At 53.5% G+C, this 20368-nt stretch overlaps 1 protein-coding gene across 1 annotated transcript in view; it reads left to right on the plus strand.

Annotated features, from left to right (window-relative positions):
- Positions 1-19098, plus strand: part of mmp17 (matrix metallopeptidase 17) — a 44489-nt gene extending 25391 nt beyond the window's left edge. Inside the window, exons 4-11 of the mRNA XM_033043921.1 lie at positions 1747-1876; positions 6281-6564; positions 9277-9453; positions 11370-11472; positions 12831-12913; positions 15356-15508; positions 16591-16848; positions 17597-19098. Coding sequence (XP_032899812.1) covers positions 1747-1876; positions 6281-6564; positions 9277-9453; positions 11370-11472; positions 12831-12913; positions 15356-15508; positions 16591-16848; positions 17597-17916 — 1508 coding nt within the window. The 3' untranslated portion in view covers positions 17917-19098. The remainder of the gene's footprint in view (positions 1-1746; positions 1877-6280; positions 6565-9276; positions 9454-11369; positions 11473-12830; positions 12914-15355; positions 15509-16590; positions 16849-17596) is intronic.
- The last annotated feature ends 1270 nt before the right edge of the window (positions 19099-20368 follow it).

Here is a 20368-nt window from a genome sequence, read left to right on the forward strand (position 1 = left end):
AATCTATCTACCTCTGCCTTAAATATATCCACTGACTTGTGGCCTCCACAGCCGTCTATGGCAAAGAATTCCACAGATTCACCACCCTCTGACTAAAGAAATTCCTCCTCATCTCCTTCCTAAAGGAATGTCCTTTAATTCTGAGGCTGTGACCTCTAGTCCTAGACTCTCCCATCCTCTCCACATCCACTCTATCCAGGCCTTTCACTAATTCGCTGGTCAGGCAGCAACTATGGAGAGGGAGTGACTGGAAGCTGCAGTCTGCCCGTGGAACTGACTGTAGAGATTATTTTTCATACACAGGGACAAATGTTATGAGTAAACTATTTTACAAAGAGCCCAACATCACATCCACTTGTGTGCACTAACAGGTCAAATATCCATTGTCATTCTATAGCGAGAGAGAACTTGTAAAACACATAGCAGTGTTGAACCGTACGGCAACACGCCCTTCGGCCCACATGGCCCGTGCTGAACATACCAAGTTAAACTGATCTCCGCAGATAGACACAAAAAGCTTCTTCAGACTGAAGAAGGGTCTTGACCCCAAACGTCACCTATCCATGTTCTCCACAGATGCTGCCTGTCCCGCTGAGTTACTCCAGCACTCTGTGAAACGTCACCTATCCATGTTCTCCACAGATGCTGCCTGACCCGCTGTGTTACTCCAGCACTCTGTGAAACGTCACCTATCCATGTTGTGGGGGGCCTGTGGGTGGGGGGTGAGGGTATGTTTGTGGGGGGTGGGGGTGGGTGTGAGGGGGGGGTGGGTTGGGTGGGTGTGAGGGGTTAGGCTGTGGGTGGGGGTGAGGGTGGGGGTGGGAGTGAGGGTGAGAGTGGGGGTGAAGGTGATGGTGGGGGTTGGGGTGAGGGTGGGGGTGAGGGGTCAGGGTGGGGGTGAGGGGTGAGGGGTCAGGCTGTGGGTGGGGGTGTGGGTGGGAGTGGGGGTGAGGGTGAGGGTGGGGGTGAGGGGTCAGGCTGTGGGTGGGGTGTGGGTGGGGGTGAGGGTGGGGGTGGGGGTGAGGGTGAGGGTGGGGGTGTGGGTGGGGGTGAGGGTGAGGGTGAGGGTGTGGGTGTGGGTGGGGGTGAGGGTGAGGGTGGGGTGGGGTTGTGGGGTTAGGCTGTGGGTGAGGGTGGGGGTGAGGGGTCAGGCTGTGGGTGGGGTGTGGGTGGGGGTGAGGGTGAGGGTGGGGGTGAGGGGTCAGGCTGTGGGTGAGGGTGTGGGTGAGGGTGTGGGTGTGGGTGAGACTGGGTCAGGCTGTGGGTGGGGTGTGGGTGGGGGTGAGGGTGTGGGTGGGGGTGAGGGTGGGGGTGGGGGTGAGGGTGAGGGTGAGGGTGGGGGTGAGGGTGAGGGTGGGGGGGGGGGGGGGGGTGAGGGTGAGGGTGGGGGTGAGGGTGGGGGTGAGGGGTCAGGCTGTGGGTGGGGTTGTGGGTGGGGGTGGGGGTGAGGGTGAGGGTGGGGGTGAGGGTGGGGGTGAGGGGTCAGGCTGTGGGTGGGGGTGTGGGGTGTGGGTGAGGGTGGGGGTGAGGGTGAGGGTGGGGGTGAGGGTGGGGTGAGGGGTCAGGCTGTGGGTGGGGGTGTGGGGTGTGGGTGAGGATGGGGGTGTGGGGTGTGGGGTGTGGGTGGGGGTGGGGGTGGGGGACAGAGAAGGTGACCCTGTGTGAGGGACCCAGCCATTATTGACCTGCCCCCACCCCTCCACCCGTTGACATTGGAGTGAAGCTGCTGACATGTTTGAGTTCTAGATGAGGCAACGCTATCATTGATGAAGACCCCACGCTGCTCTCTGCCCGACGTGGCCGACTCTGACACGGGCAACCGCAAGAGAGCGGTCCATCCCGGCACTAAGTGGAACAAGAGGAACCTGTCATGGAGGTAAATGTCCAGCCGTGTGTGTGTGTGTGTGTGTGTGTGTGTGTGTGTCCCTGACCCTGGTGCAACTTGCTGTACTACATCAGCTCAGTCTAGTTTATTGTCCCGTGTACCGAGGTACAGTGACAAGCTTCTGTTGCGTGCTATCCAGTCAGCGTAGAGACACATGATTCCAGTGGAGATGCCCACAGTGCACAGATACATGATAAAGGGAAAGATAAAGATTAGTGAAAGGTAAAGTCCGATCAAAGATAGTCCCAGGGTCACCAATGAGGTAGATAGTAGTTCAGGACCGCTCTCTGGTTGTGGGACGGTGACTCAGGATAATCAGTACAGCACGGTGGTGCAGCGGGTAGAGCTGCTGCCTCGCAGCGCCAGAGACCCAGGTTCGATCCTGACCACAGGCGCTGCCTGTACGGAGTTTGCACGTTCTCCCCGTGACCTGCGTGGGTTTTCTCCGTGCGCTCCGGTTTCCTCCCACACGCCAAAGACGTGCAGGTTTGTAGGTTAATTGACTTCTGTAAATAGTAAATTGTCATTGGTGTGTGTAGGATAGTGCGTGTGTACTAGGTGATCGCTGGTCGGTATAGACTCAATGGGCCAAAGGGCCTGTTTCCGCCCAAGATAGACACAGAGTGCTGGAGTAACTCAGCAGGTCAGGCAGCATCTGTGGAGAACATGGATAGGTGACGTTTCACAGAGTGCTGGAGTAACTCAGCGGGTCAGGCAGCATCTGTGGAGAACATGGATAGGTGACGTTTCACATAGTGCTGGAGTAACTCAGCAGGTCAGGCAGCATCTGTGGAGAACATGGATAGGTGACGTTTCACATAGTGCTGGAGTAACTCAGCGGGTCAGGCAGCATCTGTGGAGAACATGGATAGGTGACGTTTCTAGTCGGGACATCTGAAGAAGGGCTCGGACCTGAAACGATGCGTGTCCATGTGAGTTACTCCAGCACCTTGTGTCTATCTACAATCCCAGCATTTCACACTGCCTCAGGAAAGCAGAGATCACTCACACCTCAGTCACTCCCTCTTCTTCCCTTTCTCATTGGGCAGGGGGTACAAAAGCCTGAAATCAACTTTGCGGGCGGGTTCCTATTAAATCTTTCCCCTCTCACCTTAAACCCATGTCCTCTGGTTCTTCATTCCCCTTCTCCATTCACCTTTTCTGTGCATTGTCTCCAAAGACGTGCAGGTTTGTAGGTTAATTCGCTTGGTGAATGTACAAATTGTCCCTAGTGGGTGTAGGATGTGCGGGGATCGCTGGTTGGCACGGACCCGGTGGGTCGAAGGGCCTGTTTCCGCGCTGTATCTCTAAACTAAATCTATTCCCCTCATGATTTTGTGCACCTCTATAAGATTATCCTCATCCTCCTGCGCTCCATGGAATAAAGTCCTAGCCTGGCCCAACCTCACACCCTTGAGTCTGTGAGTTTATTGTCTCTCCACAACCACACCTCTGCTACAGCCACAGTCACTCAAGGCGTTCCCCAAGGCTCCGTACTCGGCCCCCTCCTCTTCATCATCTACATCCTCCCCCTTGGTCAGATACTCCGCCACTTCAACCTGGACTTCCACTGTTACGCCGATGACACCCAGATCTACCTCGGCACCAAATCCCCCACAACCCCCCCCCCCTCTCCCATATCAACTCCTGTTTGTCAGCTATAAAAACCTGGATGCAACATAATTTCCTCAAACTCAACAGCGATAAGACAGAATTCCTCCTCATAGGCTTCAAATCCACACTCAGCAAAATCAATAACCCCACTCTCACCATCGACGGCACCACTGTCTCCCCATCTCCCCAGGCCCGCAACCTTGGCGTGATCTTTGATTCCACCCTCTCCCTTGAGCCTCACATCCGCCATGTCATTAAAACCGCCTTCTTTCACCTTCGCAACATCGCCAAAATCAGACCCTCTCTCACACCTCCCGCTGCTGAAAGACTCATCCATGCCTTCATCTCCTCCCGACTGGACTATTGCAACTCACTTCTCCTTGGCATCAGCTCCACCTACATCAACCGACTCCAACTGGTCCAGAACGCAGCCGCCCGACTCATCACCCACACCAAATCCTGGCACATCACTCCAGTCCTCAAACAACTTCACTGGCTTCCCATCTCCCACCGGATCACCTACAAAATCCTGATCCTCACCCACAAAGCCCTCCACCATCTGGCCCCCCCATATCTCACTGACCTCCTCTCCCCCTACCAACCCTCACGGTCCCTCAGATCCACATCAGCCGGTTCTCCTCTCCATCCACAAGTCCAACCTCCGCAGTTTTGGGGACAGAGCCTTCTCCAGGGCAGCTCCCAGGCTCTGGAACTCCCTCCCCCAACTGATCCGCAATTCCGTGTCCCTCACCATCTTCCAGTCCCGCCTCAAGACCCATCTCTTCACCTCTGCCTATCCTTAGCCCCACGTCCCCCTCCCTTTTCATCTGTGCTTGAATTGCCTCATATTGTGTTTTGAATTGAATTCAGTCTTTAATTTGTGTACTAGTCATGTCTCTACTATTTATTTCATTCCCCTTACATGTTTTTCCTCTACCTGCTAAATTTTTGTAAGGTGTCCTTGAGACTCTTGAAAGGCGCCCATAAATAAAATGTATTATTATTATTATTATAATTGTCATGTGTACCGTGAGCCCTGGTCTCAGCTTACACTACAATACAATACATTACAATATTTATTGTCATTTGAGCCTCAGTGAGACTCAAACGAAATTCCGTTTGCCTTGCGGTAAAGGCAAACGTTGCATTTGTATCACTAATTATCTGCAGCACCTGCAAGCTGTGATTCATGGTCAAGGGTAAACAACGCCATGTGTATAGCGCACTGCTCTCCTCTGTCCAATTAAACTATGTTCTACTTCCCTCTTCCCTTGCCAAAGTGAATCATATTCCATATCGTTCCCCCATCTGTCTCTGGAACTAATACTCTGCGTCACGCTGCAGAAATCCTCCTTCAATCTGGGCCATGGAACATCTTCAAAGAGGTGTATAAAATCATGAGAGGAATAGATTGGGTAGATGCACAGAGTCTCTTGCCCAGAGTTGGGGAATCGAGGACCAGAGGACATAGGTTTAAGGTGAAGGGGAGAAGATTTAATAGGAATCTGAGGGGCAACTTTTTTCACACAGGTGGGTGTATGGACAGAGCTGCCGGAGGACGTAGTTGAGGCTGGGGCTATCCCAACGTTTAAGAAACAGTTAGACAGGTACATGGATAGGACAGGTTTGGAGGGATATGGACCAAACGCTGGCAGGTGGGACTGATGTACATGTGCTGTACTGTACCTGTGCCGTACCTGTGCTGTGGTGTACCTGTGCTGTGGTGTACCTGTGCTGTGGTGTACCTGTGCTGTGGTGTACCTGTGGTGTACCTGTGGTGTACCTGTGCTGTGGTGTACCTGTGGTGTGGTGTACCTGTGCTGTGGTGTACCTGTGGTGTGGTGTACCTGTGCTGTGGTGTACCTGTGGTGTACCTGTGCTGTGGTGTACCTGTGCTGTGGTGTACCTGTGCTGTGGTGTACCTGTGCTGTGGTGTACCTGTGCTGTGGTGTACCTGTGGTGTACCTGTGGTGTACCTGTGCTGTGGTGTACCTGTGGTGTACCTGTGATGTGGTGTACCTGTGGTGTGGTGTACCTGTGGTGTGGTGTACCTGTGGTGTGGTGTACCTGTGCTGTGATGTACCTGTGCTGTGGTGTACCTGTGGTGTACCTGTGCTGTGGTGTACCTGTGGTGTACCTGTGCTGTGGTGTACCTGTGCTGTGGTGTACCTGTGCTGTGGTGTACCTGTGGTGTACCTGTGCTGTGGTGTACCTGTGCTGTGGTGTACCTGTGCTGTGGTGTACCTGTGCTGTGGTGTACCTGTGGTGTACCTGTGCTGTGGTGTACCTGTGCTGTGGTGTACCTGTGCTGTGGTGTACCTGTGCTGTGGTGTACCTGTGCTGTGGTGTACCTGTGCTGTGGTGTACCTGTGCTGTGGTGTACCTGTGGTGTACCTGTGCTGTGGTGTACCTGTGCTGTGGTGTACCTGTGCTGTGATGTACCTGTGCTGTGGTGTACCTGTGGTGTACCTGTGCTGTGGTGTACCTGTGCTGTGGTGTACCTGTGCTGTGGTGTACCTGTGGTGTGGTGTACCTGTGCTGTGGTGTACCTGTGATGTACCTGTGGTGTACCTGTGATGTGGTGTACCTGTGGTGTACCTGTGGTGTACCTGTGGTGTACCTGTGCTGTGGTGTACCTGTGGTGTACCTGTGGTGTACCTGTGGTGTACCTGTGGTGTGCCTGTGATGTGCCTGTGATGTGCCTGTGATGGGGTGTACCTGTGGTGTACCTGTGGTGTACCTGTGATGTACCTGTGCCGTACCTGTGCTGTACCTCTGCAGGGTGCGTACGTTCCCGCGGGACCCCCACCTTGGGCACGACACTATCCGGGCCCTCATGTACTACGGGCTGAAGGTGTGGAGCGACGTGGCACCGCTCAACTTCCACGAGGTTGCCGGGGACAACGCGGACATCCTGATCGACTTCTCCAAGGCCCAGCACCAGGACGCGTACCCCTTTGACGGGCCTGGGGGGGCCGTGGCTCACGCCTTCTTCCCCGGAGACGGCCCTGCGGCGGGGAAGGTGCACTTTGATGACGATGAGGCCTGGTCATTCAGGTCCGCAGGTGAGGGGTCAGGGTCAGGGGTACGACCGGGTCAGGGGTCAGAGGGCGAGGGAGGCACTCAATGTCCAGCGGGGGGGGGGTGAGGGAGCGCGCGCTGTGAGGGGGGGGGGGGGGGGGGTGAGGGAGACACCAGGAACTAACTGCAGATGCTGGAATCTAGAGCAGGAAATGCAAGATGCTGGAGGAACTCAGCAGGTTTTAGAGTTTCGAGTTACACTGCGGGAACAGGCCCTTCGGCCCACCGATCAACAATCACCCGTTCACACATGCTATCCCACTTTCTCATCCACTCCCTACACACACACACTAGGGACAATTTACAGAAGCCAATTAACCTACAAACCTGCACGTCTTTGGAGTGTGGGAGGAAACCGGAGCACCCGGAGAAAACCCACGCAGGTCACGGGGAGAACGTGCAAACTCCGTACAGACAGCACCCGTGGTCAGGATGGAACGGGGGTCTGTGGCGCTGTGAGGCAGCAGCTCTACCCGCTGCGCCACCGTGCCAACACCAAGCCCAGGGACCACTCACACTAACTCCCGAGAGAGAGGTTCTCCTCACCTCATTGCTGAGTTAGAACGAAGAACTGGTTCTTCACGTTGAACCTTTAGCCGTTTGCAATTTCCTGCAACACATCGATGTCAGAAACAGATTGATGTTTTTGTTCCGAAACCTACAGCTGAACTTCAGTGGAGTTCTGCACAATCCGCATCTCTTTCCTTGGAAGGATTTTGCTCGCAAGATGATGAAATAACATTAAAGGCAGATAAAACCTTTCATTAAAAACTGAGACTATAGACAATAGACAATGCAGGAGGAGGCCATTCGGCCCTTCGAGCCTGCACCACCATTCAATGTGATCATGGCTGATCATCCAACTCAGTATCCCGTACCTGCCTTCTCTCCATACCCTCTGATCCCCTTAGCCACAAGGGCCACATCTAACTCCCTCTTAAATATAGCCAATGAACTGGCCTCGACTACCCTCTGTGGCAGGGAGTTCCAGAGATTCACCACTCTGTGTGAAAAAAGTTCTTCTTATCTCGGTTTTAAAGGATTTCCCCCTTATCCTTAAGCTGTGACCCCTTGTCCTGGACTTCCCCAACATCGGGAGCAATCTTCCTGCATCTAGCCTGTCCAACCCCTTAAGAATTTTGTAAGTTTCTATAAGATCCCCTCTCAATCTCCTATAAGGTAACTCAGCGGGACAGGCAGCATCTCTGGAGAGAAGGAATGGGTAACATTTTGGGTTGAGACCCTTCTTCAGACTGATGTCAGGAGAGAGGCAGATACAAAGATAAGGAAAAGCAAGGTGTGAAAACAGGACAAAGGGAATGGAGATCAGTGATACAGTGTGGAAACAGGCCCTTCGGCCCGACTTGCCCAAACTAGCCAACATGCCCCATCTACACTAGTTCCACCTGCCTGTGTTTGGCCCATATCCATCCAAACCTGTCCTATCCGTGTACCTGTCTAAACGTTTCTTAAGCATTGTGATAGTCCCTGCCGCAACTACCTCCTCCGGCAGCTCGTTCCATGCACCCACCGCCCTTAGTGTGAAAGGGTTGCCCCTCAGGTTCCTATTAAATCTTTCCCCCCTCACCTTAAACCCATGTTTCAAGAGAGATTTAGCTCTTGGGGCGAAAGGAATCAAGGGATATGAGGAGAAAGCAGGAACGGGCTCATCGAGTCTACTCCACCATTCAATCGTGGCTGATATCTCCCTCCTAACCCCATTCTCCTGCCTTCTCCTCATAACCATTGACACCCGTCCTAATCAAGAATCTATCTATCTCTGCCTTAAAAATATCCACTGACTTGTGGCCTCCACAGCCGTCTGTGGCAATGAGTTCCCTCTGACTAAAGAAATTCTTCCTCACCTCCTTTCTAAAAGAGTGTCCTTTAATTCTGAGGCTGTGCCCTCTAGTCCTAGACTCTCCCACTAGGGGAACATCCTCTCCACATCCACTCTATCCAGGCCTTTCACTATTTGGTGACGTTTCAATGAGGTCCCCCCTCAACCTTCTAAACTCCAGTAAGTACAGGCCAGTGTCTCATAGGTCAAACGCTCATCATAGGTTAACCCGCTCATTCCTGGGATCATTCTTGTAAACCTCCTCTGGACCCTCTCCAGAGCCGGCACATCCTTCCTCAGATATGGGGCCCAGGTTTGACATAGAAACATAGAAAATAGGTGCAGGAGTAGACCATTCAGCCCTTCGAGCCTGCACCGCCATTCAATATGATCATGGCTGATCATCCAACTCAGTATCCCATCCCTGCCTTCTCTCCATACCCCCTGATCCCTTTAGCCACAAGGGCCACATCTAACTCCCTCTTAAATATAGCCAATGAACTGGCCTCAACCACCTTCTGTGGCAGAGAATTCCACAGATTCACCACTCTCTGTGTGAAAAATGTTTTCCTCATCTCGGTCCTAAAAGATTTCCCCCTTATCCTTAAACTGTGACCCCTTGTTCTGGACTTCCCCAACATCGGGAACAATCTTCCTGCATCTAGCCTGTCCAACTCCTTAAGAATTTTGTAAGTTTCTATAAGATCCCCCCTCAATCTTCTAAATTCTAGCGAGTACAAGCCGAGTCTATCCAGTCTTTCTTCATATGAAAGTCCTGACATCCCAGACAGTCCTGACATAAGGGTTGTGGGTTTAAACCAGGGGCTGTGACTGCAGTGTGGATCTTCCTTTACAGATGTTCAGGTGATGGACCTGTTTGCGGTGGGGGTCCATGAGTTTGGCCACGCCATCGGACTTCCTCACTCTTCATCCAACGTGTCCATAATGAGACCGTACTACCAGGGCCCAGTGGGAGACCCCCTGCAGTATCGCCTGCCCCGCCACGACCAGCTGAGCGTCTGGCAAATGTACGGTACGTAACCTCCCCGCCGCTACGCACGTACAACGCATCGGCCGAGACGGGACGCAGCTTCAGTTCCAGTCTACTTTTCACACCTCACCCTTCCATATCTCTAGACTCCCTCTCCCCTGACTCTAAGTCTGAAGAAGGGTCTCGACCCGAAACGTCACCCGCTCCTTCTCACCAGAGATGCTGCCTGTCCCGCTGAGTTAATCCAGTATTTTGTGTCTAGGTTGACGAGGATGTTGCCGGGACTCGAAGATCCTGGGCTACAGGGAGAGGTTGAGCTGGCTAGGACTTTATACCTTGGAGCGCAGGAGGATGAGGGGTGATCTTATAGAACTGTAGAAGATCGTGAGGGGAATAGAATAGATAAGGTGAATGCACAAGAGAATATTTCCCAGAGTAGTGGAATCAAGAGTCATTGGATTAAGCTGAGAGGGGGAAGATTTAATAGGAACCTGAGGGGCAACTGTTTGACACAGAGTGGGGGTACAGAGTGGGTGCATGGAACGAGCTGCCAGAGGAGGTAGTTGAGTGGGCTATAACAGCATTTAAAATACATTTGGACAGGTACATGGATTGGACAGGTTTGGAGGGATTGGGCCAAACGCGGACAGGTGGGACAAGTGTAGATGGCGCATGTTGGTTGGCGTGGAAACGTTTCCCCAAGAGGAAGCCCACGCGGTCTCACGGAGAACGTGCAAACTCCACATGGATAGACAGCATGGGAGGTCTTTGGCGCTGTGAGGCAGCAGCTCTATCCTCTGGCAGCTCGTTCCATACACCCACCACCCTCTGTGTGGAAAAGTTACCCCTCAGATTCCTATTAAATCTTCTCCCCTTCACCTTAAACCCATGCTTCGCTCATTCACGGTGACTCTGAGATTCTTGTGTTGTCGGCTTGGTCTTTGGCCAAGTCTATAGCCCGAGGACGTATGCGCTGCTTCTGCTGATCAGTCACTGCGAGAATTTAATAAAAAATCAATCTGTCTGCAGGGATGTGTTTGACTTGCAGCCACACTGCAGGTCACCAGCACCTACATTCACATCTGTCTCATAGGAATATATTGCCCTGACTACCCAGGATATTACAATGTTAGATTTAGAGCAATCTTTATCATCTGCTTGCCAGGGAAGGACAAACGGCAATGTGTAATTGGATTAGTGTGTGTGTGTGTGTGTGTGTGTGTGTGCGTGTGTGTGCGTGTGTGCGCGTGTGTGCGAGTGTGTGTGAGTGTGTGCGAGTGTGTGCGCGTGTGTGTGCGAGTGTGTGCGTGTGTGTGTGCCTATGTGTGTGCGTGTGTGCGTGTGTGTGTGCCTCTGTGTGTGCGTGTGTGTGCGTGCGCGTGTGCAAGTGTGTGTGCCTATGTGTGTGCGTGTGTGCGTGTGTGTGTGCCTCTGTGTGTGCGTGTGTGTGTGTGCGCGTGTGCAAGTGTGTGTGCCTATGTGTGTGCGTGTGTGTGTGTGTGTGCGTGTGTGTGTGTGCGTGTGTGTGTGCGAGTGTGTGTGTGTGCGAGTGTGTGTGTGTGTGTGTGCGAGTGTGCGTGTGCGTGTGTGTGTGTGCGTGTGTGTGTGCGAGTGTGTGTGTACCTGTGCCTGAGTGTGTGTGTACCTGTGCCTGAGTGTGTGTGTCTATGTGTGTGCATGTGTGTGAGTGTGCATGTACGAGTGTGTGTGCCTATGTGTGAGTGTGCATGAGTATGTGTGAGTGTGTGCGTGTGACTATGTGCGTGTGTGTGAGTGTGTGAGTGTGTGTGACTGTGTGCGTGTGTGTGTGACTGTGCGTGTGAGTGTATGTGTGTGAACATGTGTCTGTGAGCGTGTGTGCATGTGTGTGCGTGTATGAGTGCTGCCGTACATATATGTGCATGTTGTGTACATGCGTGTGCGTGTTTTCACAGCCGTGTTTCTCTCTCCACACACAGGGGTCAGGGAGCTGCTGTTCCCCACCAGCCAGCCGCAGACAGAGAGCTCCTCGGACCACCCTGTACTACCCGCTGCTTCGCCGGGACCACGACCCACAGCCCCGTGAGTGTGGCCCCCCTACCCCCGCCCGGTGCAGCTCTGTGCAACCATGGTCAGGTCACACGGACATTACAGGACGTTCCTTCAGGAAGGAGATGAGGAGGAATTTCTTTAGCCAGAGGGTGGTGAATCTGTGGAATTCTTTGCCACAGACGGCTGTGGAGGCCACAAGTCAGTGGATATATGTAAGGCAGAGATAGTGCGGGTGTCAGGGGTTACAGGGAGAAGGCACAGAGTGGGGCACAGAGTGGGGCACAGTGGGGTACAGAGTGGGGGTACAGAGTGGGGTACAGAGTGGGGTACAGAGTGGGGGCACAGAGTGGGGCACAGTGGGGCACAGAGTGGGGCACAGTGGGGCACAGTGGGGCACAGAGTGGGGCACGGAGTGGGGCACGGGGTGGGGCACAGAGTGGGGCACAGAGTGGGGCACAGGGTGGGGTACAGAGTGGGGCACGGGGTGGGGCACAGAGTGGGGTACAGGGTGGGGTACAGGGTGGGGCACAGAGTGGGGCACAGGGTGGGGGTACGGAGTGGGGCACGGGGTGGGGCACGGGGTGGGGCACAGAGTGGGGTACAGAGTGGGGATACAGAGTGGGGTACGGGGTGGGGCATGGGGCATGGAGTGGGGGTACAGAGTGGGGTACAGAGTGGGGGACGGAGTGGTGTACTGGGTGGGGCACAGAGTGGGGGACGGAGTGGGGGTACAGAGTGGTGTACAGAGTGGGGCACAGAGTGGGGTACAGGGTGGGGCACAGAGTGGGGTACAGAGTGGGGCACAGAGTGGGGGTACAGAGTGGGGGTACAGAGTGGTGGTACAGAGTGGTGTACAGAGTGGGGCACAGAGTGGGGTACAGGGTGGGGCACAGAGTGGGGGTACAGAGTGGGGGTACAGAGTGGGGTACAGAGTGGGGTACAGAGTGGGGTACAGAGTGGGGTACAGAGTGGGGGCACAGAGTGGTGTACTGGGTGGGGCACAGAGTGGGGTACAGAGTGGGGGACGGAGTGGGGGACAGAGTGGGGCACAGAGTGGGGGTACAGAGTGGGGTACAGAGTGGGGGCACAGAGTGGGGTACAGAGTGGGGTACAGAGTGGGGCACAGAGTGGGGGTACAGTGGGGGCACAGAGTGGGGTACAGAGTGGGGGCACGGAGTGGGGTACAGGGTGGGGTACAGAGTGGGGTACAGGGTGGGGCACAGAGTGGGGGTACAGAGTGGGGTACAGAGTGGGGGCACAGGGTGGGGTACAGAGTGGGGTACAGGGTGGGGCACAGAGTGGGGTACAGAGTGGGGGCACGGAGTGGGGTACAGGGTGGGGTACAGAGTGGGGCACACGTGTGAACACATGAACTGTTTCTCCTGCAGGGTGAGGGGGGATCTCCCGGACAGATGTAACACCGACTTTGATGCCGTGGCTCAGATCCGTGGCGAGGCGTTCTTCTTCAAAGGTACGCACGGTAATCCCACACGCGTGTACAGAGACTGCCTTCCCCCACACGCGTGTGACCTGTTCGAGGCCACCTTCCCCAACACACAGGTCCAGCTGCAGTTCCTTCCAAGGCTCTGGCCCACTAGAGTGGTGCAACAGCTCCACTCACAGGGGGACACAGGAACTGCAGGACTCAGTTTGTGCCAGACACAGCGGGTAGAGCGGCTGCCTCACAGCGCCTGGGACCCCGGTTCGATCCCGACCTCGGGTGCTGTGTGTGTGTGTGTGTGTGTGTGTGTGTGTGTGTGTGCGTGTGTGTGTGTGTGTGTGTGTGTGTGTGTGTGTGTGTGTGTGTGTGTGTGTGTGTGTGTGTGTGTGTGGTGGTGTGTGTAGGGGTGTGTGTGTGGTCGTGTGTGTGTGCGTGTGGTGTGGTGTGCGTTGGGTTGTGTTTGCGAGTGTGGTGCGTGTGTTGCTAGTGGTGTGCGTTGTGTGTGTGCATGTGTGTGTGCCGTGTGTGCGGTGTGTTGTGTGCGTGTGTGTGTGTGGCGTCGTGTGGTGTGTGTGTGTGTGTGGTGTGTGTGCGTGTGTGTGTGCGTGTGTGTGTGTGTGGCACGTGTGTGTGTGCGTGCGTGTGCGTGTGCGCGTGTGTATGCGTGTGCGTGTGTGTGTGTGTGCGTGTGCGTGTGCGTGTGCGTGTGCGTGTGCGTGTGCGTGTGTGTGTGTGTGTGTGTGTGTGTGTGTGTGTGTGTGCGTGTGTGTGTGTGCATCCCAAAGCCGTGCGGGTTTGTAGATTAATCGGCCCCTCTGTAAATTGCCTCCTGGTGTGTAGGGAGTGGATGAGCAAGTGGGATAACATGGAGCTAGTGTGAACGATAATTGGTGTGGTCTCGGTGGGCCATCCCATGGTAGCAAGTTATAGAGTCATACAGTGTGGAAACAGGCCCTTCAGCCCAACTTGCCCATGCCAACCACGTTGTAGATACATAGAAAATAGGTGCAGGAGTAGGCCATTCGGCCCTACAAGCTAGCACCACCATTCAATATGATCATGGCTGATCATCCAGAATCAGTACCTCGTTCCTGCTTTTTCCCCATATCCCTTGCTTCCATTAGCCCCAAGAGCTAAATCTTAACTCTCTCTTGAAAACATCCAGTGAATCGGCCTCCACTGCCTTCTGTGGCCAAGAATTCCACAGATTCACAGGTAGACAAAAAGCTGGAGAAACTCAGTGGATGAGGCAGCATTTATGGAGTGAAGGAATGGGTGACGTTTCGGGTCGAGACCCTTCTCCACAGATTCACAACTCTCTGGGTGAAAACGTTTTTCTTCATAGAGTCATAGTCATAGAGTGATACAGTGCGGAAACAGGCCCTTCGGCCCAACTTGCCCACGCCGGCCAACATGTCCCAGCTGCACTAGTCCCACCTGCGCGTGCTTGGTCCATATCCCTCCAAACTTGTCCTATCCATGCACCTGTCTAACTGTTTCTTAAACATTGGGATAGTCCCAGCCTCAACTACCTCCTCCGGCAGCTTGTTCCATACACCCACCACCCACTGCGTGAAAAAGTTACCCCTCAGATTCCTATTAAATCTTTTCCCCTTCACCTTGAACCCGTGTCCTCTGGTCCTCGATTTCCCTACTCTGGGCAAGAGACTCTGTGCATCTACCCGATCTATTCCTCTCATGATTTTATACATCTCTTACAAAGATATCCCCTCATCCTCCTGCGCTCCAAGGAATAGAGACCCAGCCTGGTCAACCTCTCCCTATAGCTCACACCCTCTAGTCCGGGCAACCTCCTCGTAAATCTTCTGTGAACTCTTTCCAGCTTGACAATATCTTTCCTGTAACATGGTGCCCAGAACTGAACACAATATTATAAATGCGGTCTCACCAACGTCTTATACAACTGCAACATGACCTCCCGACTTCTCTACTCAATACTCTGACTGATGAAGGCCAAAGTGCCAAAAGCCTTGTTGACCACCTTATCCACCTGCGACTCGACCTTCAAGGAACCAAGCACCTGTACTCCTAGATCCCTCTGCTCCACAACACTACCCAGAGGCCTACCATTCACTGTCTAGGTCCTGCCCGTGTTAGACTTCCTCAAAATGCAATCTCGGTATTAAATTCCATCAACCATTCCTCAGCCCACCTGGCCAATCGATCCAGATCCTGCTGCAATCGTTCACAACCATCTTCACTATCTGCAAAACCACCCACTTTTGTATCATCAGCAAACTTGCTAATCTTGCCCTGTACGTTCTCATCCAAATCATTGATGTAGATCTCAGTCTCAGTCCTGAATGGACAACCCCTTATTCTTAAACTGTGACCCCTGGTTCTGGACTCACACTATGGGGAACATTTTTCCTGCATCTCGCCTGTCCAATCCTGTAAGTATTTGATATGTTGACATGAATGTTATAAGTTGTGTTGTGTTTACGCCAACAGGGAAGTACTTTTGGCGTTTGACCCGAGACCGCCACCTGGTGTCCTTGCAGCCGGCAGAGATCCGGCGGTTCTGGCGAGGACTGCCGGCCAACATGGGGGGCGTGGACTCGGTGTACGAGAGAACCACTGACCACAAAATAGTCTTCTTCAAAGGTAACCGCTCCATCTGTGGCCAACCATCCATCCATCCATCAGGGGTTGGACTACACTGCTCAGGAAGTCATAGAGTGATACAGTGTGGATACAGGCCCTTCGGCCCATCTTGCCCATACCGCCCAACATGTCCCAGCTACAAAGATAGACACAAAATGCTGGAGTAACTCAGCGGGACAGGCAGCATCTCTGGATTTATTTTCTTTGTCCCAGCTATGCCAGTCCCACCTCCCAGCCTTTTGATCCAGATCCCTCCAAACCTGTCCTATCCATGTACCTGTCTAACTGTTTCTTAAACATTGGGGTAGTCCCAGCCTCAACTACCTCCTCAGGCAGCTTGTTCCATACACCCACCACCCTCTGTGTGAAAAAGTTACCCCTCAGATTCCTATTAAATCTTTTCCCCTTCACCTTGAACCTATGTCCTCTGGTCCTCGATTCCTCTACCCTATGCATCTACCCGATCTATTCCTCTCATTATTTTATACACCTCTATAAGGCCACCCCTCATCCTCCTGTGCTCCAAGGAATAGAGTCCTAGCCTACTCAACCCTTCCCTGTAGCTCACACCCTCTAGTTCTGGCAACATCCTCGTGAATCTTCTCTGAACCCTCTCCAGTTTGACAACATCTTTCCTATAACACGTTGCCCAGAACTGAACACAATACTCTGCTGCACCACCGTGCCAGCCTTGTGTTTCAATACATGACATTTCATTGGTCCACTTGACAATTAAACACTCGTGTGGCACGCTGGTGCAGCGGGTAGAGCTGCTGCCTCACAGCGCCGGAGACCCGGGTTCCACCCTGACCACGGGCGCTGTCTGTACGGAGTTTGCACGTTCTCCCCGTGACCTGCGTGGGTTTACCCCAGGATCTTCGGTTTCCTCCAACACTCCAAAGACATGCGGGTTTGTAGGTTACTCGTCTCAGTGTAAGTGTAAATTGTCCCCAGTGTGTGTAGGATAGTGTTAATGTGCAGGGATCGCTGGTCGGCACGGACTCGGTGGGCCGAAGGGCCTGTTTGCACGCTGTATCTCTGCAGTAAACCCTTGACTGTTGGCTGTTAACTCTTTATCTCAGGAGAACGCTACTGGTTGTTCAAAGACAACAATGTGGAGGAGGGCTACCCGCGATTCATCGCCGACTTTGGCCTCTCGGTGAAGAACGTAGACGTGGCCTTTGTCTCGCCCCACAACGACACCACCTACCTGTTCAAGGGCAATCAGTACTGGAGGTACGATGACCATTGGAGGAAGATGGACCCAGCTTACCCAAAGCCAACAACACTGTGGAAGGGCTTGCCCAGTGGAGTTGATGATGCCATGCGCTGGTCTGATGGTACGTATGTGGCACTGGTGGGCAACCCTGGCCGCTCTGCGATTGGAAATCTGTCGTTAAGCATGAGGGTTGCACGTTGGTGCAGCGGGTAGAGCTGCTGCCTCACAGCGCCAGAGACCCCGGTTCCATCCTGACTACGGGCGCTGCCTGTACGGAGTTTGCACGTTCTCCCCGTGACCTGCGTGGGTTTTCTCTGGGTGCTCCGGTTTCCTCCCACACTCCAAAGACGTGCAGGTTTGTAGGTTAATTGGCTCGGTCTAATTCTAAATTATCCCTAGTGTGTGTAGGATAGTGTTAGTGTGCAGGGATCGCTGGTTGGCACTGACTCGGTGGGCCGAAGGGCCTGTTTCCGTGCTGTATCTCTAAACTAAACTAGATGTAGGTGTAAGGTGAGAGGTGGGGGACAGGCTCTCAGTTCAGGTGGGAACAGCTTAGATGGGAGATAGACAGAGTGCTGGAGTAACTCAGCGGGTCAGGCAGCATCTGTGGAGAACATGGATAGGTGACGTTTCATGTTGGGACCCACTCTCAGACTAGGGGTGACCCTTTTTCAGAGTGACCTATCCACCTTCTCCACAGATGCTGCCTGACCCACTGAGTTACTCCAGCACTCTGTGTACAGTTAGGAGGTATTAGCTATCAGGAGAGGTTGTATAAACATGGAATGTTTTCTCTGGAAGCTGGGAGATTGTGGAGGGATAAAAGTGTATAGAATGATGCTGTGGTTTTCTTTGCCTTGTGCCTCCAGGAGCAACTTACTTCTTCAAGGGCAAGCAGTACTGGAAGGTGTCGGGCAATAACATGGAGGTTGACCTATCGTCACCACAGCCAGTGGGCAGGGACTGGCTGTCGTGCAGTGGGATGCAAGCGGACTCGTCTATAGGGGAGCGGGCCGAGTCGCGCCCGCGGTCAGCCCCGCAGCCCGGGCATGAGACGGGTACGGGCGGCGAGAGAAGGAACTGCACGTGTGGGTCAGGGGCGGTGACCCCACGACCTGCCATCCCACTGAGACACGAGGCGTTCCTCCCTCTCCTCCTCGCTCTGCCCCTCTGCCTGGGCACCGTGTAACGGGCAACGCCGGGGTTACGCCAACACCAGCGGCCGCACCACCGGCCCGGTGAGAGTTCACCGCCCGCACGCCTGCCCGCCCGCCCGCCCGCCGTGGGTGAGTCTCGCCGACAAGTCCAGGGAGCATCGGAGGAAGGAGCGAAGACGCCAACACTGACTCCATGTGGCCTGTATCCCCAAAACTGCTCCAACACAACTACCGCTGCAAGACCGCCTGCCCTCCCGCCCTCCCGCCTGCCCCACCACAGAAAACACCGGGACTTCATATTCCTGCGGGCAAGGCTGGAACAGAGTCCAAAATCCATGGTGGCGACCAACCCATGTTCTCAGCTCCTGGCCACAGATTATTTATATATATATATATATATTATTATTCTTTTTCACTCACTGGCCAGCGGGTTACTTATTCATTAGTTCCCTGGCGATGTTGGCTGGGTCTGGCGTTGGTCCTGATGCTGGAACAGCTACCTCCAGTGGTAGATACCTCTAGACGGAGAGATACCGACATTGGGAGAGAGATACCTGGTTGGGAGAGAAGTGGGGAGTCTTCTGTGTAGGGGAGGGGAGTGGGGTAGGGGTATCTTTGCAGGGGGTAATATCTGTAGAGGGAGGAAGGTCTCTGGAGAGGGAGATACCTCCGGGAAGTCCCATGGTCAGAGAGATGCGGAGAGGTTTGGAACTCTTGGTGATTGTTGTGTGCCTGTGACCTCTGGTACTCTCAGTCCCCCCCCCCCCCTGGAAATCTTAGCATTGATCCACATAATGTAATCGGTTAATTTATTTATTCCTGGTCACTGCTGTTAATTGCTGATCCGGGTGAAAACATGTATATTTAACAGGGGGACGTCAGGCAGTGAATATAATTCTGTTTGAATCAGTTTTCAGCTCGGATCTGACATTTCCTGTTCATTCCCGAGACCCGGAAGGTATGAATTAGTGCAGAATGGCAGAAACACTCAGCAGGTCGGGCAGCGTCTGTGGAGAGAGAAACAGAGGCATTGGTTTAGCATCTTGAACCTTCACCAAGGCAGGAGGCGAGATGAATGAGTTAGTTTGAAGTGGCTTGGATCGAGTGGATGTGGAGAGGATGTTTCCACTAGTGGGAGAGTCTAGGACTAGAGGTCACAGCCTCAGAAATAAAGGATGTTCCTTCAGGAAGGAGATGAGGAGGAATTTCTTTAGTCAGAGGGTGGTGAATCTGCGGAATTCTTTGCCACAGACGGCTGTGGAGGCCACAAGTCAGTGGATATATTTAAGGCAGAGATAGATAGATTCGTGATTAGTGCGGATGTCAGGGGTTATGGGGAGAAGGCAGGAGAATGGGGTTAGGAGGGAGAGATAGATCAGCCACGATTGAATGGCAGAGTAGACTAGATGGGCCGAATGGTCTAATTCTGCTCCTATCACTTGTGCATCCTCGGCTCTACAACCAACATTGAGTGACTTGTTGTAAATGAAGTTCTCAGGAGATGGAATTAAAGTGTTAGAGGATTGCAGAGTTTTATTTCGAGTGTCTCTTCTCATGACTTCATTCTCCAAACCACCCAATCACTCCGCCTGCGGCCCAGAGTGTCCAGGAACTGCAGATGCTAGTTTATACCAAAGATAGACACAAAGTGCTGGAGTAACTTAGTGTGATGAAGGGCCCTGACCCTTATGGGCGGCATGGTGGTGCAGCGGGTAGAGCTGCTGCCTCACAGCGCCAGAGACCCGGGTTCGATCCCGACTACAGGTGCTGTCTTTACGGAGTTTGCACGTTCTCCTTGTGACCTGCGTGGGTTATTTCCTGTTGCTCCAGTTTCCTCCCACACACCAAAGACGTGCAGGTGTGTAGGTTAATTGGCTTGCTATAAGTGTAAATTGTCCCTAGTGTGTGTAGGATAGTGCTAGTGTGCAGGGATCGCTGGTCGGCACGGACTCGGTGGGCCGAAGGGCCTGTTTCTGTGTTGTATCTCTAAACTAAACGAAACTCATCTATCCATGTTCTCCACAGATGCTGCCTGACCCGCTGAGTTACTCCAGCACTCTGTGAAACGTCACCTATCCATGTTCTCCACAGATGCTGCCTGACCCACTGAGTTATGGTGCAGCAGCATCTATGGAGCTAAGGAAATAGGCAACGTTTCGGGCCGAAACCCTTCTGGAAATAGGGCCTGTTTCTGTGTTGTATCTCTAAACTAAACGAAACTCATCTAGCCATGTTCTCCATAGATGCTGCCTGACCCGCTGAGTTACTCCAGCACTCTGTGAAACGTCACCTATCCATGTTCTCCACAGATGCTGCCTGACCCACTGAGTTATGGTGCAGCAGCATCTATGGAGCTAAGGAAATAGGCAACGTTTCGGGCCGAAACCCTTCTGGAAATAGGCAACGTTTCGGGCCGAAACCCTTCCGGGTTTCGGCCCGAAACGTTACCTATTTCCTTAGCTCCATAGATGCTGCTGCACCCGC

Source organism: Amblyraja radiata, chromosome 25 (assembly GCF_010909765.2).
Source record: "Amblyraja radiata isolate CabotCenter1 chromosome 25, sAmbRad1.1.pri, whole genome shotgun sequence".
In the NCBI taxonomy this organism is placed as follows: domain Eukaryota; kingdom Metazoa; phylum Chordata; class Chondrichthyes; order Rajiformes; family Rajidae; genus Amblyraja; species Amblyraja radiata.